At 50.8% G+C, this 14,203-nt stretch overlaps 1 protein-coding gene across 1 annotated transcript; it reads left to right on the plus strand.

Moving 5' to 3' along the window:
- The first annotated feature begins 2,536 nt into the window (after positions 1 to 2,536).
- Positions 2,537 to 13,703, plus strand: LOC310764757 (whey acidic protein-like). Its single transcript, XM_083619230.1, has 5 exons — positions 2,537 to 2,670; positions 7,214 to 7,357; positions 8,972 to 9,124; positions 11,568 to 11,747; positions 13,196 to 13,703. Exons 1-5 carry the CDS (start codon positions 2,571 to 2,573, stop codon positions 13,219 to 13,221), a joined length of 603 nt encoding a protein of 200 aa, XP_083475356.1. The 5' UTR covers positions 2,537 to 2,570; the 3' UTR covers positions 13,222 to 13,703.
- The last annotated feature ends 500 nt before the right edge of the window (positions 13,704 to 14,203 follow it).

Raw genomic sequence — 14,203 nt, forward strand, 5'->3', positions numbered from 1 at the left:
GGCAGGAGCAGGGACCGAGCAACGGGAGCTCACTCCGTCATGGGGATTCGAACCGCCGACCTTCTGATCGGCAAGTCCTAGGCTCTGTGGTTTAACCCACAGCGCCACCCGCGTCCCCCTTGTTCCATTATGCAGCATTAATTTGGAAAGGGAAGGAACTTCAAATGGAGAGGCAGACGTTTTCCTTTGCAGACCTCTTGTGTGCAAGCTGCTCTCAGTGCCATGGGCACATCTGCTCTGCTTCTTCAACCCACGATTCCCAGGGTCGGACATCTGGACAGGCAGGGGTGAGAGCAGGCCAGACACGTACATCTCAGAATCATAGGCCCGTGGAGCTGAAAGGGACCAACAAAGGTCATCTATGCAATCCCCTGTGATTTGAACCCATTGGTTTGAGTCCTACCTTCTGGAGCAGCAGAAAACAAGTTTGCTCCGTCTTCTGTGTGATACTTGACGAAGGCCATTATATCACCTGCCAGTCTTCTCTTCTGCAGGCTAGAAGACTTCATTCCTCACCTGCTGTGATGACACGTCACCTTTCCAAATTATAGCTGTTCAACACTTATTCACAAGAAAGCACTTGGAAGGGAGGGGGAAAGAAGAAGTCAGACTGGTTGTCCAGCTGAGCCCAAACAGGACAGAGCCGCTCCCTCTTGACTGGAGGACCCTGGCCCAGACCAGGTGTTCAGGCCAGGTGCTTAAATGTCACCAAGAGGGAAGGAGTCCACTCCAGCCTTTGGATTTCCTCACCTCTCAACTGCCTGGGCTCCCTTTGCTCACTCTCCCCCTGGATTTCGACATAATTCAGGCCATTCATTAGGTATGGCTTAGACAAGGATGGCATTACTTCATGTCACAGCTTCTTGCACAACTTCGCTGGGCTGAGGAGGAATTTCCCAGACAAAGAGCGAGAAAGGTTTCACCTTCCCCAGTGAATTCCTGGCTGTCCAGGCAAAATGAGGCTTTTCTGACCAGCCAACTCACCTCTCCACACGGCTTCTCTTTTTACTGAAATCTATCACAAGATTTGCCACTTCCCTTTTCACCTCTGACTTTCGGCTTGCTTCAGTTTCCTGGCTCTCTTGGCCGCCCTGACCCAGCTGCCATTTGCCGCCTCCTCCTTCCTTGTTCAAAGAAATAGAGAGTTGGAAGGTACCCCTTGGGGTCATCTAGTCCAGCCCCCTGCAATGCAGGAATCTCAGCTAAATCCTTGGAAGATGACCACCCACTCTAGGCTTCAAAATCTCCAGGGCTCTTCTTCAGGGCTCTTCATGGGCTCATCTTCCCATCAGAAAGTTCTTCCTACTTCTGAGTCGAAATCTCCTTTTCCATCATTTGGAATCATAGAGTGGTAGAGCTGGAGGGGACCCTGAGCATCATCCAGTCCAGCCCACTGCAAGGCAGGAATACGCAGCTGTACTATAACAGGAACCAAACCTACAACCTTGCCTACTCTACCCAATTTTGCTCAAGACCTCCGGAGCAGCAGAAAGCAAGCTTGCACCACCTTCCATGGGGAATCCCTTCAGATACGTGAAGGTCCTCCTTGCCTCCCTTCCCAGACTTCTGCCCCCCTCCCCCACCTCATGTCCCACACATTGCCTTGGTCTCTTTGCCAGTTGATGTTCCTGACCTGCTGTGCAAACCCCTCTGTCTGAGCATCATCCGGGGGGTGGACTAGATGGCCCTATGGTCTAACTCTAAAAGGTAAAGGTAAAGGGACCCCTGACCATTAGGTCCAGTTGTGACCGACTCTGGGGTTGTGGCGCTCATCTCTCTTTACTGGCCAAGGGAGCCAACGTACAGCTTCCAGGTCATGTGGCCAGCATGACTAAGCCACTTCTGGCAAACCAGAGCAGCGCACGTAAAAGCTGTTTACCTTCCCACCAGAGCGGTACCTATTTATCTACTTGCACTTTGACGTGCTTTTGAACTGCTAGGTTGGAAGGGATCCTATGTGTCGCTTTCAACTCCACCGTTCTATGATTCTACACTCCAAATCATTTTTTTTAAAAAATATGGCTATATTAAGGAAATAACAAGAGTCTGCTAGATCAAGCCAAAGGCCAGTCCAGCACCCTCTTCTCACAGTGGCTGATCAAATGCTCCAAATGGAAATGAGCAAGCAAGATTTGAGCAGAAGAGAGAGCCCTCCGCTCCTGGTTTTCATCCTTGCTCCTAATTCTTCTACCACCTTGGCCCTGCCAAGCTGTGTGATCCACCTGAGCGTGGAATGGGTCGTTTTATGGGGGGTGCTGGCTTCGGTCCCCAGGGTCAGCAACGGAGGCAGGTGTGCCCAGACGAGGGCAGCCCAGAGGAAAAGGGAACGGGCACTACAGGCCAGGGAAAGGATGAGCTCTTGTGCTGCCCCACCAGGCAGCCCAGCCGATGCTTCTCCCAGAACCCAGAGCAGGAGGGCTATTTTGGGCCAGTCCTGGCTGCTCCCTCAGCAGAACCGGCCCAGCTGGCCAGGTAGGTCACTGGGAGCCAGCCCCGCCCTGGAAAGCATTTAATGCTCCTCTGCGTGGCTCAGATCCGGATATTCCAGGCTGGATATTCCCCAGAGCACCATGGAGGCAGGAGTCCTCTGGCTCCTAACAGGACTCCTCTTGCTCCAGGGTTGCGCTGCTGCTGCCGTCCAGTCCCCAGATTACGGAGAGGAGAGGACAGGTGAGAGCTTGACTTGAGGAGTCGGGTCCCCCTGGGGGGAGGGGGACTGGGCCATCCCCTCTTGGGTGCTGAGGAGGAGCCTGCTTCCCCATAGAGTAGATCCAGCACCGGAGGGAGATGTTTTCATTTAGAGAAAAGGTGAGCAGGAAGCATATGAGAACAAGAATACCCCAGTCATTAAGTTTGCAGATGATGCAACGGTGCTTGGTTTAATCACGGTTGGAAAGGGGGAGGCGGCCTATAGGAAGGAAGTTGAGCAGTTGGGGGAGTGCTGCAGGAAAAGCAACTTACTCCTTAACTTAAAGAAAACAAAAGAGATTATTGTGGACTTTAGGAAATGTAAATTGAATATTCAGCCACTCATTATTGAGGGGAAGTGTGTGGAACAGATCTCGGTGTTTCGATTTCTGGGAATGGAGTTGAGAGACGACCTGGGGAGAAAACAGCAAAGACCTGATGAAGAGAGCACAGCAGAGGTTATATTTTCTGAGAATCCTCCGAAAAAACAATCTCTCGAAGGACCTGTTGATGGCATTTTACCATTGTACTGTGGAGCGTGTATTAACATGATGTGTGTGTGTGGTTTGGGAGCTGCACGGCCAGGGAAAAAACAATGCTGTCCAGGGTTGTAAAGACTGCGGAGAGAAGAATTGGGTGCACTCTTCCCACCTTGGATCAAATCTATGCTTCCAGGTGCCGTAAGAAAGCGGCAGAGATAGCACAGGATAGTTCGCACCCCGGAAATGATCTCTTTCAGTTTCTGCCTTCTGGAAGAAGGTACAGGGTCATAAAGACTAGGACTAGCCGCCTAAGAAACAGTTTGTACCCAAATGCAATTCTGGTTTTAAACGCAGTACAGGGGTACCTCAGGTTAAGTACTTAATTCGTTCCAGAGGTCCGTTCTTAACCTGAAACTGTTCTTAACCTGAAGCACCACTTTAGCTAATGGGGCCTCCTGCTGCTGCCGCGTGATTTCTGTTCTCATCCTGAAGCAAAGTTCTTAACCCGAGGTACTGTTTCTGGGTTAGTGGAGTCTGTAACCTGAAGTGTATGTAACCTGAAGCGTATGTAACCCGAGGTACCACTGTATAAGGAGGCTCTATAGTGTATTGTATTTTAAAATGGGGTTTTAGAGTTTTTAGGGGTTTTTGAATGTCTTATGTAGATTTTTCAATTTCATTGTTCTGTATGGGACAGTGACAATAAAGATATAAAAAAAATCAAAAGAAGCAACATGATAGACATTTATAAGATTCCGCCTGACAGGGAGGAAGTGGAGAGAGGTCTTTTCCCCTCTCTTATAGAACTCATGGATGTCCAACGAAGCTGAATGTTGGAAGTTTCGGGACGGATGAAAGAAAGGAATTGTTCGCGCAGCGCAGAGTTAAACTTTGGAACTCCCTTCTGCAGGAAGGAAGCAGCCACCAACAGAGATGGCTTCAGAAGAGGGTCAGACAATTCATGGAGGAGGAGAGGGCAACGGATGGGCTCTGGAGGCAGCAAGGCTTCTGCATCCCAGTTGCTGCAAAACTGCCAGCGGAGGGCTCCTGTGTTCGAATCCTGATGGCATGTTTCCCTTTGGGGCACCTGGTCAGCCACCGTGAGAACACAAGGCTGGACTAGATGAGCCCTGTTAAGTTGTGGGTGAACATATCAGACGACACAGCGATTCTTCCAAAGCAGCTCTTTATTTGTAAGCTGGAACAGAACTGAACAGCAAACAGCTCAGCCGGCCTACTTTTATAGGCAGCCGGCTGTCAACATTGTAGCAACAACAACCCAGGGTTTCCCACCTAAATTAACTGACGTGGACCTGAGTGAAAACTACATACACAATACTCCTGGTGGCCAGGGTGAGAACTTCAATACATAACAAGCCCCCTTTGGCCTAACCCAGCAGGCTCTCCTTGTGTTCTTAAGGTGGGGGTTTGGGGTGGGGAGGGGGCTGGAGTCACAGCAGCTGGAGCAGAGCAGAACCAGCCTGTTTTCCCCCTTGGGGCAGCAATGTGCTTCTTTGGTTCCCCACCAGCTGGGCCTGCAATGCTAGCTGGGTCCCCTGCTCCAGGCTGCCATGGGGTGGCTGAGCCAGAGAGGGCCCTCCAAGATCAGGAAAGCAAGGTGGGGGGGAGAGGGAGGGGTTGAGAGGGATATTCTTCAGGACGCACCTTAATAATAATTAAGCCCATCGCCCAGCCCTTCCCGGCTAGCTTTTATTAGCCAGGATGGGCAAGGATCCAGGAGACAGGTGGTTGGTTTCACTCATCCAAGCAGCCTGTCTACATCCTCAGAGGTAACAGATTGGAATTGATCCCACGCAACTTGACTAGACAGGAGTCTAGCACTCTCCCACCCTGGCCCTGCAAAAATCTGAGCGACTTTATCTGCAAAAAACTTAGCAAAATCATTGCAGGAAATCATGTGGCCCGTACTGGGCCCCAATGGAGCAGATGGTTCCTCTAAATTGCGAACCACCTGAAAGAGTCTCCTGCTGCTGTTTTCTGCAGATGCAATAGAGGTGGTGAAGAAAGTCTTCTTCGCCATCGCTACCGCCACTTGGTAGGCTCAACATTGAGCTCTAACCCGTGTCCGGTCAGCTTCAGAATGAGTTATCTGCCACCGGCGCTCTAGCCATCTCAGTGATTGTTTCATTGCCCTCAGATCTGTGGAAAACCACAGGGCTGTCCAGGCTCCATGCAATTGGAGAGGGCGCTTCGGAGCCAAACAGTCAATAGCCCTGGTTAACTCCACATTCCAGCGGGCCACCAGGGAATCTTGTTATAGCTACAGCTGACATCTATGTCAAAAGCTCTTTAGAGGGACAAGCGTTTGTGTTATCAGCCCACATACTCAGCTGCAGGGAGGTTAGAAAAGGGGGTTTAATTATTTTAGATACTTCTTGATATACTTGGGACCAGAATAATGAAACCCGAGGGCATTCCCACTACAGATGGAATAACGTCCCTTCGAGCCCACAAGCCTGGCTAGGAATCTGGTGTGGATTTCCATATGATACGATACATCTTTTTTTGCGGGGGGGATACGATGGCATCTGTGCAAAGCTTGGAGGGAACACCCCCTCTTGTATGGATGGGGGCAGCCCTGCTATTAGGCAGAGTGAGGAGGCTGCCTCAGGCGGCAGGTGCTGGTGGAGAAGGTCAGGGAGTGGTGGCAAGAAGGCACTGAAGGGCAGGGCTGGCACATGCCACCCACAGCAATACAGTGGTACCTGGGGTCACGAACTTGATTCGTTCCGGAGGTCCGTTCTTAACCTGAGAAGCGCCTTCGCTCATAGGGCTTCCTGCTGCTGCCGCGGCACCACCAGCGTCTGATTTCCGTTCTCATCCTGGGGCAAAGTTCTCAACCTGAGGTACTACTTCCAGGTTGGCAGAGTTTGTAACCTGAACTGTTTGTACCCCAAAGTGTTTGGGGTGCTGCTGGAAACTGCAGGAGGGGAGAGGGTTCTTGAACTCAGGTCCTGTCGGGAGATCTGGTTAGCTCATGCAAGAACAAGATGCTGGACTAGAGGGGGCACTGGCCTGATCCTGCAGGCTATGTCTACCTAGTCCAGAGCTTCCCAAACTGTGCATCATGACACATTAGTGTGTCGGCTGCAGTGCATAGGTGTGTCACACAAACACTCCCGGCGCTTCTCCTGGAGCCGGAAAGGGGTTAGTTTAACCTCCAGTTTGCTGGTAAAACTGAATTACTGCATCATGAAATGATGCGTGTCTAAAAAGTGTGTCACGAACATGAAAAGTTTGGGAAGCTCTGATCTTTTTTTTATTTCAATTTTTTTTATTGGTTTTCACAAATTCAAAACAAACAAACATACATACATACATCCTGTTTAAATCTTGGTAACATTATTGAGTGACTTCCTCAAATCCCCTTTGCTGAATTTCATTATATCTCATTTTAACAGTTTTCCAAAATCGATTTTCTCAAAAAATTAACTTGGTCACTTAACGTCTTTCATTCTTCCTAATTTGACTTTAAACATCTTAAATCTTGTCCTTACATATTTAAATCCTAAGCCTATCTATTATTTGCAAGCTTTTCCAATTAAGTTATCTGAACGTATTTAACCAAATAGTCTTTAAATTTAATCCATTCTTCCTGGTACTCCTCCTCCTTCTGGTCGCGGACTCTTCCCGTCAGGTCGGCCAGCTCCGAAAAATCCATCATCTTCATCTGCCAATCTTCCAGTGTTGGTTCTTCCTGTGTTTTCCAATTCTTCGCTAACGGGAATCTGTGGTCTTGTCCCGTCGCCTGCAGTGCAGGAAACACAGCCAAAGGATCCCCAAAAGGCTTCTGTATGTGGAACTGGGAGAGGCAGCCATCTTCTCCTTTGCCTCGGCTGGCAAAATATATTGGGCTGGATTAATGGACAAATGGCCTTCTGCCCCCTTGCACCTTCCCGGGGGAGGGGGTGCCCACCCTCAAAATGCAGAGCCCAGGATTGGCAGGGAGACGACTTGGATCATACTCACACCCAGCCTCTTGGGTGCTCAGTCTTCTTTCTCCCCATCTCTCTTGCTTGCAGGGAAGGATGGATTCTGCCCCGCCTCCCCCAATGGGCTGTATGACCCCCCCTGCAAGGTGGACTGCGAAGCGGACAGCGAGTGCGCCGGGGGGAAGAAGTGCTGTGAATTTGCCTGCAAACACGTCTGCCTGCCTGCCAGCCAAGGTACCTGTGCTTTTCCAGCCAGTGATGACGCATTTGATTTACCTGCAAGATCGCCTTGCCCAGATGCACAGCTTGGGCTGCTTGGATTGGTGGAACTGACAATATTATGAGTGCCATGTTGTACCCATTCTGCACTTGTAAGAACTTGGTATTTTAGTGCGGCAGCGCCAAACTTTGAAACTCCCTGCCTGCTGATATCAAGCAGGTGCATTTAGTATACTCTTTTTGGAAGCCGCTAAAAGCATTTTTGTTAGGCAAGCAGATGTTGACAAAGTTCATGCAAATTTTAATCTGTTTCTAGTCTAATGACATTTTAACTTTGTGAATGTCTTAAATTATTGCTGCTGATTCTTCTAATGGTTTCCTTCCAGATTCATTCCAATAGTTAATAGTTTCATTGTTGTTGTAAACCACTTGGAAGTTGGTTTGTTTGTTTACAATCAAGCAGTGTATAGATTTTATGAAATAACAGATAAATAAAATCTCATGGGGAGGGTCTTCAGCTCAAAGTTGGTGGGTGCAAATGCACCCCAGATGACATGAGCAAATCTACGCATGTTTTCTGGAGGCCTTTTGTTCCTGGGACAGAGAGAGAAATGGGGTTGAATTTAAGTTGGTTCCTGAGTCCCAGAAACAGTTCTGGAGCAAAGTGCCCTCCCTTGGAACATGACCAAGTGCCAAGAAGTTGTGTGTGCTTCTGAGCATGGGCAGAGTGCCTTCCCTGCTGAACAGCCTTAGTCAGATCCCGAATTCTGGGCTTGGGAAGAGATTGCAGCGGGCCTGTGGCTCAGTCACTGTCCTATTAAGAGCAGAGAGAGGGGCAGTGCAGTCATCCCATCGGACCATGAGACCTTGCCAACCTCAAGAAGGGGCACTGGGTGGTACAGAGAGACAAGGCAGTGCTGCGCAGGCTGTGGGCGACCGGCGATACTGCAGTGCTCCACTGCAGCCGAGGTGCTGTGATTCCCACATTGCATGGGGTTGGACTAAATAATAATAATAATAATAATAATAATAATAATAATAATAATAATAATAATTTATTATTTATACCACGCCCATCTGGCTGGGTTTCCCCAGCCACTCTGGGCGGCTTCCAGCAAAGTATACAGTAGTCTCTTAAACATTAAAAGCCTCCCTAAACAGGGCTGCCTTCAGATGTCTTCTAAAAGTCTGGTAGTTGTTCTTCTCTTTGACATCTGGTGGAAGGGCGTTCTACAGGGCAGGTGCCACCACCGAGAAGGCCCTCTGCCTGGTTCCCTGTAACTTGGCTTCTCGCAGCGAGGGAACCACCAGAAGGCCCTCGGCGCTGGACCTCAGTGTCCAGGCTGAACGATGTGGGTGGAGATGGTCCTTCAGATATACTGGACCGAGGCTGTTTAGGGCTTTCAAGGTCAGCACCAACACTTTGAATTGTGCTGGGAAATGTAGATGACTGTTGGGGTCCCCTCCACTCTGCAGTTCTGTGATTCGAAGGCAGCAACTGCCTGTCTTCAAACCCTTCTCAGATCCACCTCCCCAGCACACCTTCCTTGGCCACAGAGTCCTGGCTGCCTGCCCTCCTCAAGATGTGACCCTCTCTTGCTCATTCTCTGCTTTCTCGTCTGCTCCCAGAGAAGCCCGGAAGCTGCCCGCCACCGCTGCTGAAGAAGCTCCAGGCGCCTTTGGTGTGCAACTCTTCCTGCACGGACGACGCCAGCTGTCCCAGGGCGCAGAAGTGCTGTGACTCAGGCTGCGGGAGCCAAGTGTGCAGGATGCCCATTGAAGGTAACGAGGAAACCGGCCCTGACCTGGGGCAGGACGGAGAAAAGAAAGTCCTTCTTCGTCCAGTGCATAGTTAAACTATGGAACTCCCTTCCACCAGAGGCAGTGAGGACCAACAACCTGAATGGCTTTAACAAATTACCATATTTTTCGCTCCATAAGATGCGCCTGACCATAAGACGCACCTAGTTTTTAGAGGAGGAAAACAAGAAAATAAATATTCTGAACGAAGCAGTGGATGTATGATTTTTGTGGTTCATGCTATGGCCACAGACATGATATGTGATTTGACGGTGAGTTTGGGGTAGCCCAATGCAAAAATCCTGAGAATCCATGTGGATCTGTGCTTTGTAACCACGTTTTTGTGCCACGAAACAGTGGATGCGTGATTTTTTTGGTGCAGGCTATAGCCACGGACATGCTATGTGATCCGATGGTGAATTTGGCTCCAGGGACCATGCATTCGCTCCATAAGATGCACAGATATTTCCCCTTCCTTTTTAGGAGGGAAAAAGTGTGTCTTATGGAGCAAAAAATACGGTAATGGAGGAGAGGGGCATCAGTAGCTACGAGCCAGGATGGCTTTGCTTTGCCTCCACAGTCAGAGGAAGCAATGCATCTGAGTACCAGTTGCTGGAAGCTACAAGAAGGGAGAGGATTTTTGGACTATGTGGGCCATTGGCCTGATCCAGTAGGCTCTTCTTACGCTCTTATTCGGGGCAGGACCAATTTTATTCATGCAGTGCAGTTAAACTATGGAACTCTCTCCCACAGGAAGCGGCAAGGACCTCCAACCTGGATGTCTTTACAAGAGGATTAGATAGGCATCTGGTTGGCCACAGGATGCTGGACCAAATGGGCCACTGGCCTGATCCAGCACCCTGCTTTGTTTTGCTTGCACCCTGTTGACTCAATGTCTCTGACAGTTGTTGTTTCTGCCACAGGGTGTGGCCCATGAAGGCTATCAGTGGCCATCTAGGATGGCTCAGCTGTGCCTACAGGGTTGTTGTTGTTGAGTCGTTTAGTCGTGTCCGCCTCTCTGTGACCCCCTGGACCAGAGCACGCCAGGCCCTCCTGTCTTCCACTGCCTCCCACAGTTTGGTCAGACTCATGTTTGTAGCTTTGAGAACACTGTCCCATCATCTCGTCCTCTGTCGTCCCCTTCTCCTTGTGCCCTCCATCTTTTCCAACATCAGGGTCTTTTCCAGGCAGTCTTCTCCTCTTCTCATGAGGTGGCCAAAGTCTTGGAGCCTCAGCTTCACGATCTGTCCTTCCAGTGAGCACTCAGGGCTGATTTCCTTCAGAATGGAGAGGTTTGATCTTCTTGCAGTCCATGGGACTCTCAAGAGTCTCCTCCAGCACCAGAATTCAAAAGCATCCATTCTTCGGCGATCAGCCTTCTTTATGGTGCAGCTCTCACTTCCATTCATCACTGCTGGGAAAACCATACATGGTAGGAGGCAGCAAAGCTGGAAACTGGCCAGTCTCTAAAACATAGGCGCTTCCCCTGCTGTGCCCCGGGGGAAGAGATGCAATGGGTGCCCATTGCCAGGGCATCAGGTCTCTCTCCTGAAGGCTGCATCAGCTCCAGACTCGGCTGCTCCTGTCAGGTGGGGGCGTGATCGTTTCATGTGCATGTGCCAGGTTGAAGGCCCCCACAGGACTCTGTGCCACTGTGGCATCTGGCTGGCCACAGGGAGAACAGGAGGCTGGACTAGGTGGGCTCCCTTTGGCCTGATCCAGCAGCCGGGCTCTTCTGATCTTCTGGTGGAACCTCCAGGTCCAGGGGTAGTCTATCTCAATTCCTAGGTTCTTTGAGGCATGTGGCCACCGAGACCACATAACACCGGTCCTAAAAGACCTACATTAGCTCCGGCCGGCCGCCTCAGCACCTCGCTAGCTCGCTCACCCCCGAACTCACGGCGCAGACCCGCCCGCAGCAGAAGAGCCTGCTGCAGTGCTCCAACCGACGGGCAAGCTCTTCCCTGGACTTCAACTCTCAGGCCCCGGACTCTCAGCCTGGCACCCCTGAGAGCCTGGCACCCGGGTGCCCTGCACCCCTGGAGCCTATGGTTAAGACGGCCCTGGGTGGAAGGAAACTTGTGGGAGAAAAATCCCTTTTGGGGGTTCAAGTACAGAGGCTCACCCCAAATCCCCAACTAGCCAGACGTGATTCAAAAATGCATTACCAGATGGAATCCATAAGTGTCTGCGAGAGAATGTCCATTAGGGCACGCCCTTTACAGGAAAGAAACGTGCTGTCTTGGCTGCTTATTCTCCTGCCAATCCCCTTCTGCCACCCCAGCTCCTCAAAGTCTCTCGTCCAGCCACAGCCCTGGGAAAAACTTTGGGCTCATGCACAATCCGTTCCTTCCTGAAACTCCATCTGCCCAGTGCCAAGAAGACTCGCCCCCTCTCTCACTCTCTGCCTCTCTGTGTCTCTTAGAGAAGCCTGGGAAATGCCCCCTGGTGCAACGGAAGACGCCCTCGGGAGGAGGAGAGCCGTGCAGCGACACCTGCGCCCACGACTGGCAGTGCAAGGGGGATCAGAAGTGCTGCTTCTCGGGCTTCTCCATGGAATGCACCAACGTCCCCCAAGCTGCCAAGGCAGGAGGGGGCAGGCCAGGTGAGGAAGCTGCCAGAGGCGGGGGTGGCACCATGGGAGGATGGGCAGCCTGGAAAGCGAAGCTCAGGAGGCTCATAGAGTAGGAAGGGATCCCAAGGCTCTGCAATGCAGGAAATGCAGCTAAAATCACTGTTTTTCGACCTCTCTTGCTCCAGCTGCCTGTTTCGGCTGAGGGACTTGACTCAGCTGCCCTGGGGATCCATCACGCGAAGCCCCCATTGGCCTAGGAAGAGCGTAACGGGTGGGCTTTGGGGCAGGGGTCTCGCCACTCTTCTCCAGCAGCCGGGACATCCCTCCCTCAAACAGCCTGGTGGGTTTGATAAGAGAGGGAGGGTCTCAGGACTCTTCCCTGACAAGAGTGAAAGGATGGGGAGGGGAGACCAGCAGCTCCTCTTCCAGGGTTGGTGGTGTGGGAGAAGACACATGGTGCAGGGGTTTACAGTGTCCAGCCAGGACCTGGTGTTGTAAACAAAAATCTGCCCTTTTCCCCCTATGGGGTATCCAAGAGCCTGCATAGAGTCCTTACGTAGGTTCCCTACTGGTAGGAGAAAATAACAGAGGCCAACCAGAAAATATTGAGAAGCAAAGCAGCTAGTAAGCCTGATCTTTATTGAACTGTTGCAACAGGGTCTCCCCTCACATGCAGGAAAGGAGGAGGACCCAGAACCCAGGTGTGTCCGCCCTTATATAGACATTTCAAATTGCCTGCCCTGGAGTCCAAGACCATCCCCAGAAACATCATAATACATCACAGAAAGGGCAGTCTACAGCAGAAATCTGAGTGCGTTGTTTACCTCCTGTCTGGCAGGTTACCTGTTAATGCTTACTTGATTGGATACTCTGGGGAGCCTGGCCAAGATTTTGTAATGATACTTAGTTCCTGAGCCAGGTCACAGGCTCACACCCTATTCTTACATAGACATACCCTCAAGACAGGATTTGTGACGGAAAAGACAATGGGGAGGCTTTTCCATTTTCCATTGACTTTGCAGAGAAAACATTTGGTCAGTTTGGGAGCCAAACTGGCTTCATGGCTGTTTTCCTGCGCTGTTTCAGACATGTAGCTTATATATTTATGTATGTGTTTGCTTGGTACATTCATGAACATTTATTATATATCTAAGACCTTATAATTCTTATCACACTGGGAAAGGGCAGGGTTCGAATTCCCCACTCAGCTGGGATGAAGTTCACGGGGTGTGATCTTCATTGCCTCTCGGCCTAACCTGCCTCGCAAGGTTGTGGTGCGGATTGAAGAAGAAGGCAAGAACCATGCAGACCACCTTGAGCTCCTTGGAGGAGAAGGTGGGACAGAAATGCAAACAGACAAACAAGAGGAAGGGGCAGTGGCTGCCCCACAGCTCCAAAGGCCCATGGGGGTGTCAGCCTCTGTGCTTTTTGTGGGGTGAAGGACAGCACCCCCCTGACCACTCAGATTTCTCTTCTAGGGTCCCCTACCTCCAGCACCTCCTAAAGGAAGACTCCAAGGACTGTTGGGTCTGGCCGTGGACTTGAAGACTTTCCGTCTGGAACACAGCATTGGGGGGGGGGGGCTTCTACAGGAAATAGTTCCAGGAGGGTCCCCAAGAAACCAGTGCAGCCATTATCTTCCAGATGGGGAGCTGCCCTCTCCTGCCTCCCTCTGGCCTCCTGTGGTACTGCTTCTGGCATGGCCTTTCCCCTTCCCAGACTGTCCAGCTAGGCTTGCTTTAACCAGGGGCAAAACCAGACTTTGTTTCACCCAAGTCAAAAACCCAGTTTGGCACACATTCCCATGCACAATTGCATAGACACACAGGCAACACACACACAGGCTGGGAGCCTCACTGGCGTCCCTCTGGAGCAGGGGTCAGCAAACCTTTTCAGCAGGGGGCCAGTCCACTGTCCCTCAGAGCTTGTGGGGGGCCGGACTATATTTTTTGGGGGGGAGGGTGAACGAATTCCTATGCCCCACAAATAACCCAGAGATGCATTTTAACTGTTAATAGAGAAATCTGAGGGCTCCCTTGGACAAAAAACAAAGACACCAGCCAGGAAGACCAGAGCAAAACAGCAGCCAGTAGGCTTGGTCTTTATGGAAGACTGTCTCATGACAAGACTCCCACCTGCCACAAGGTGGAACCAGATGGAAGCCCAGAACAAAAGAGCCCCCAAACTTTTATTAGCTGCTCATCCCCATGTTACACTCCCCCCCAAACTACATCACTCATACATCACGGTTACATCATGAAAGGGGAGGTCTGGTGGCAGTAATCTGAGCATCCTGGACCCTGCCCCATGGTTCTCCTTGCCCTCCACCAAACACCCATCAAGTGAAACAAAAGAGATATTTACATTTCCCTGTTTCCCAGCCAAGTTCATCCCACCCTTTTGTCTTCATCTGGGTTTGTTATTTCTGGAATGGCTACCTGTCTGGCACTCAGGTATCAGGATGCCAGGGATTATCACTCAGGCAG

Source organism: Podarcis filfolensis (assembly GCF_964270895.1).
Source record: "Podarcis filfolensis genome assembly, chromosome: 6".
NCBI lineage: Eukaryota > Metazoa > Chordata > Lepidosauria > Squamata > Lacertidae > Podarcis > Podarcis filfolensis.

What these genes read in the sequence shown, in the direction of transcription:
- LOC310764757 (XM_083619230.1), top strand. Translation starts at nt 2,571, where the DNA reads ATGGAGGCAGGAGTCCTCTGGCTCCTAACAGGACTCCTCTTGCTCCAG. An exon ending in TTACGGAGAGGAGAGGACAG is followed by an intron (nt 2,671 to 7,213) that starts GTGAGAGCTTGA and finishes TCTTGCTTGCAG; the next exon opens with GGAAGGATGGATTCTGCCCC. An exon ending in GGCAGGAGGGGGCAGGCCAG is followed by an intron (nt 11,748 to 13,195) that starts GTGAGGAAGCTG and finishes TTTCTCTTCTAG; the next exon opens with GGTCCCCTACCTCCAGCACC.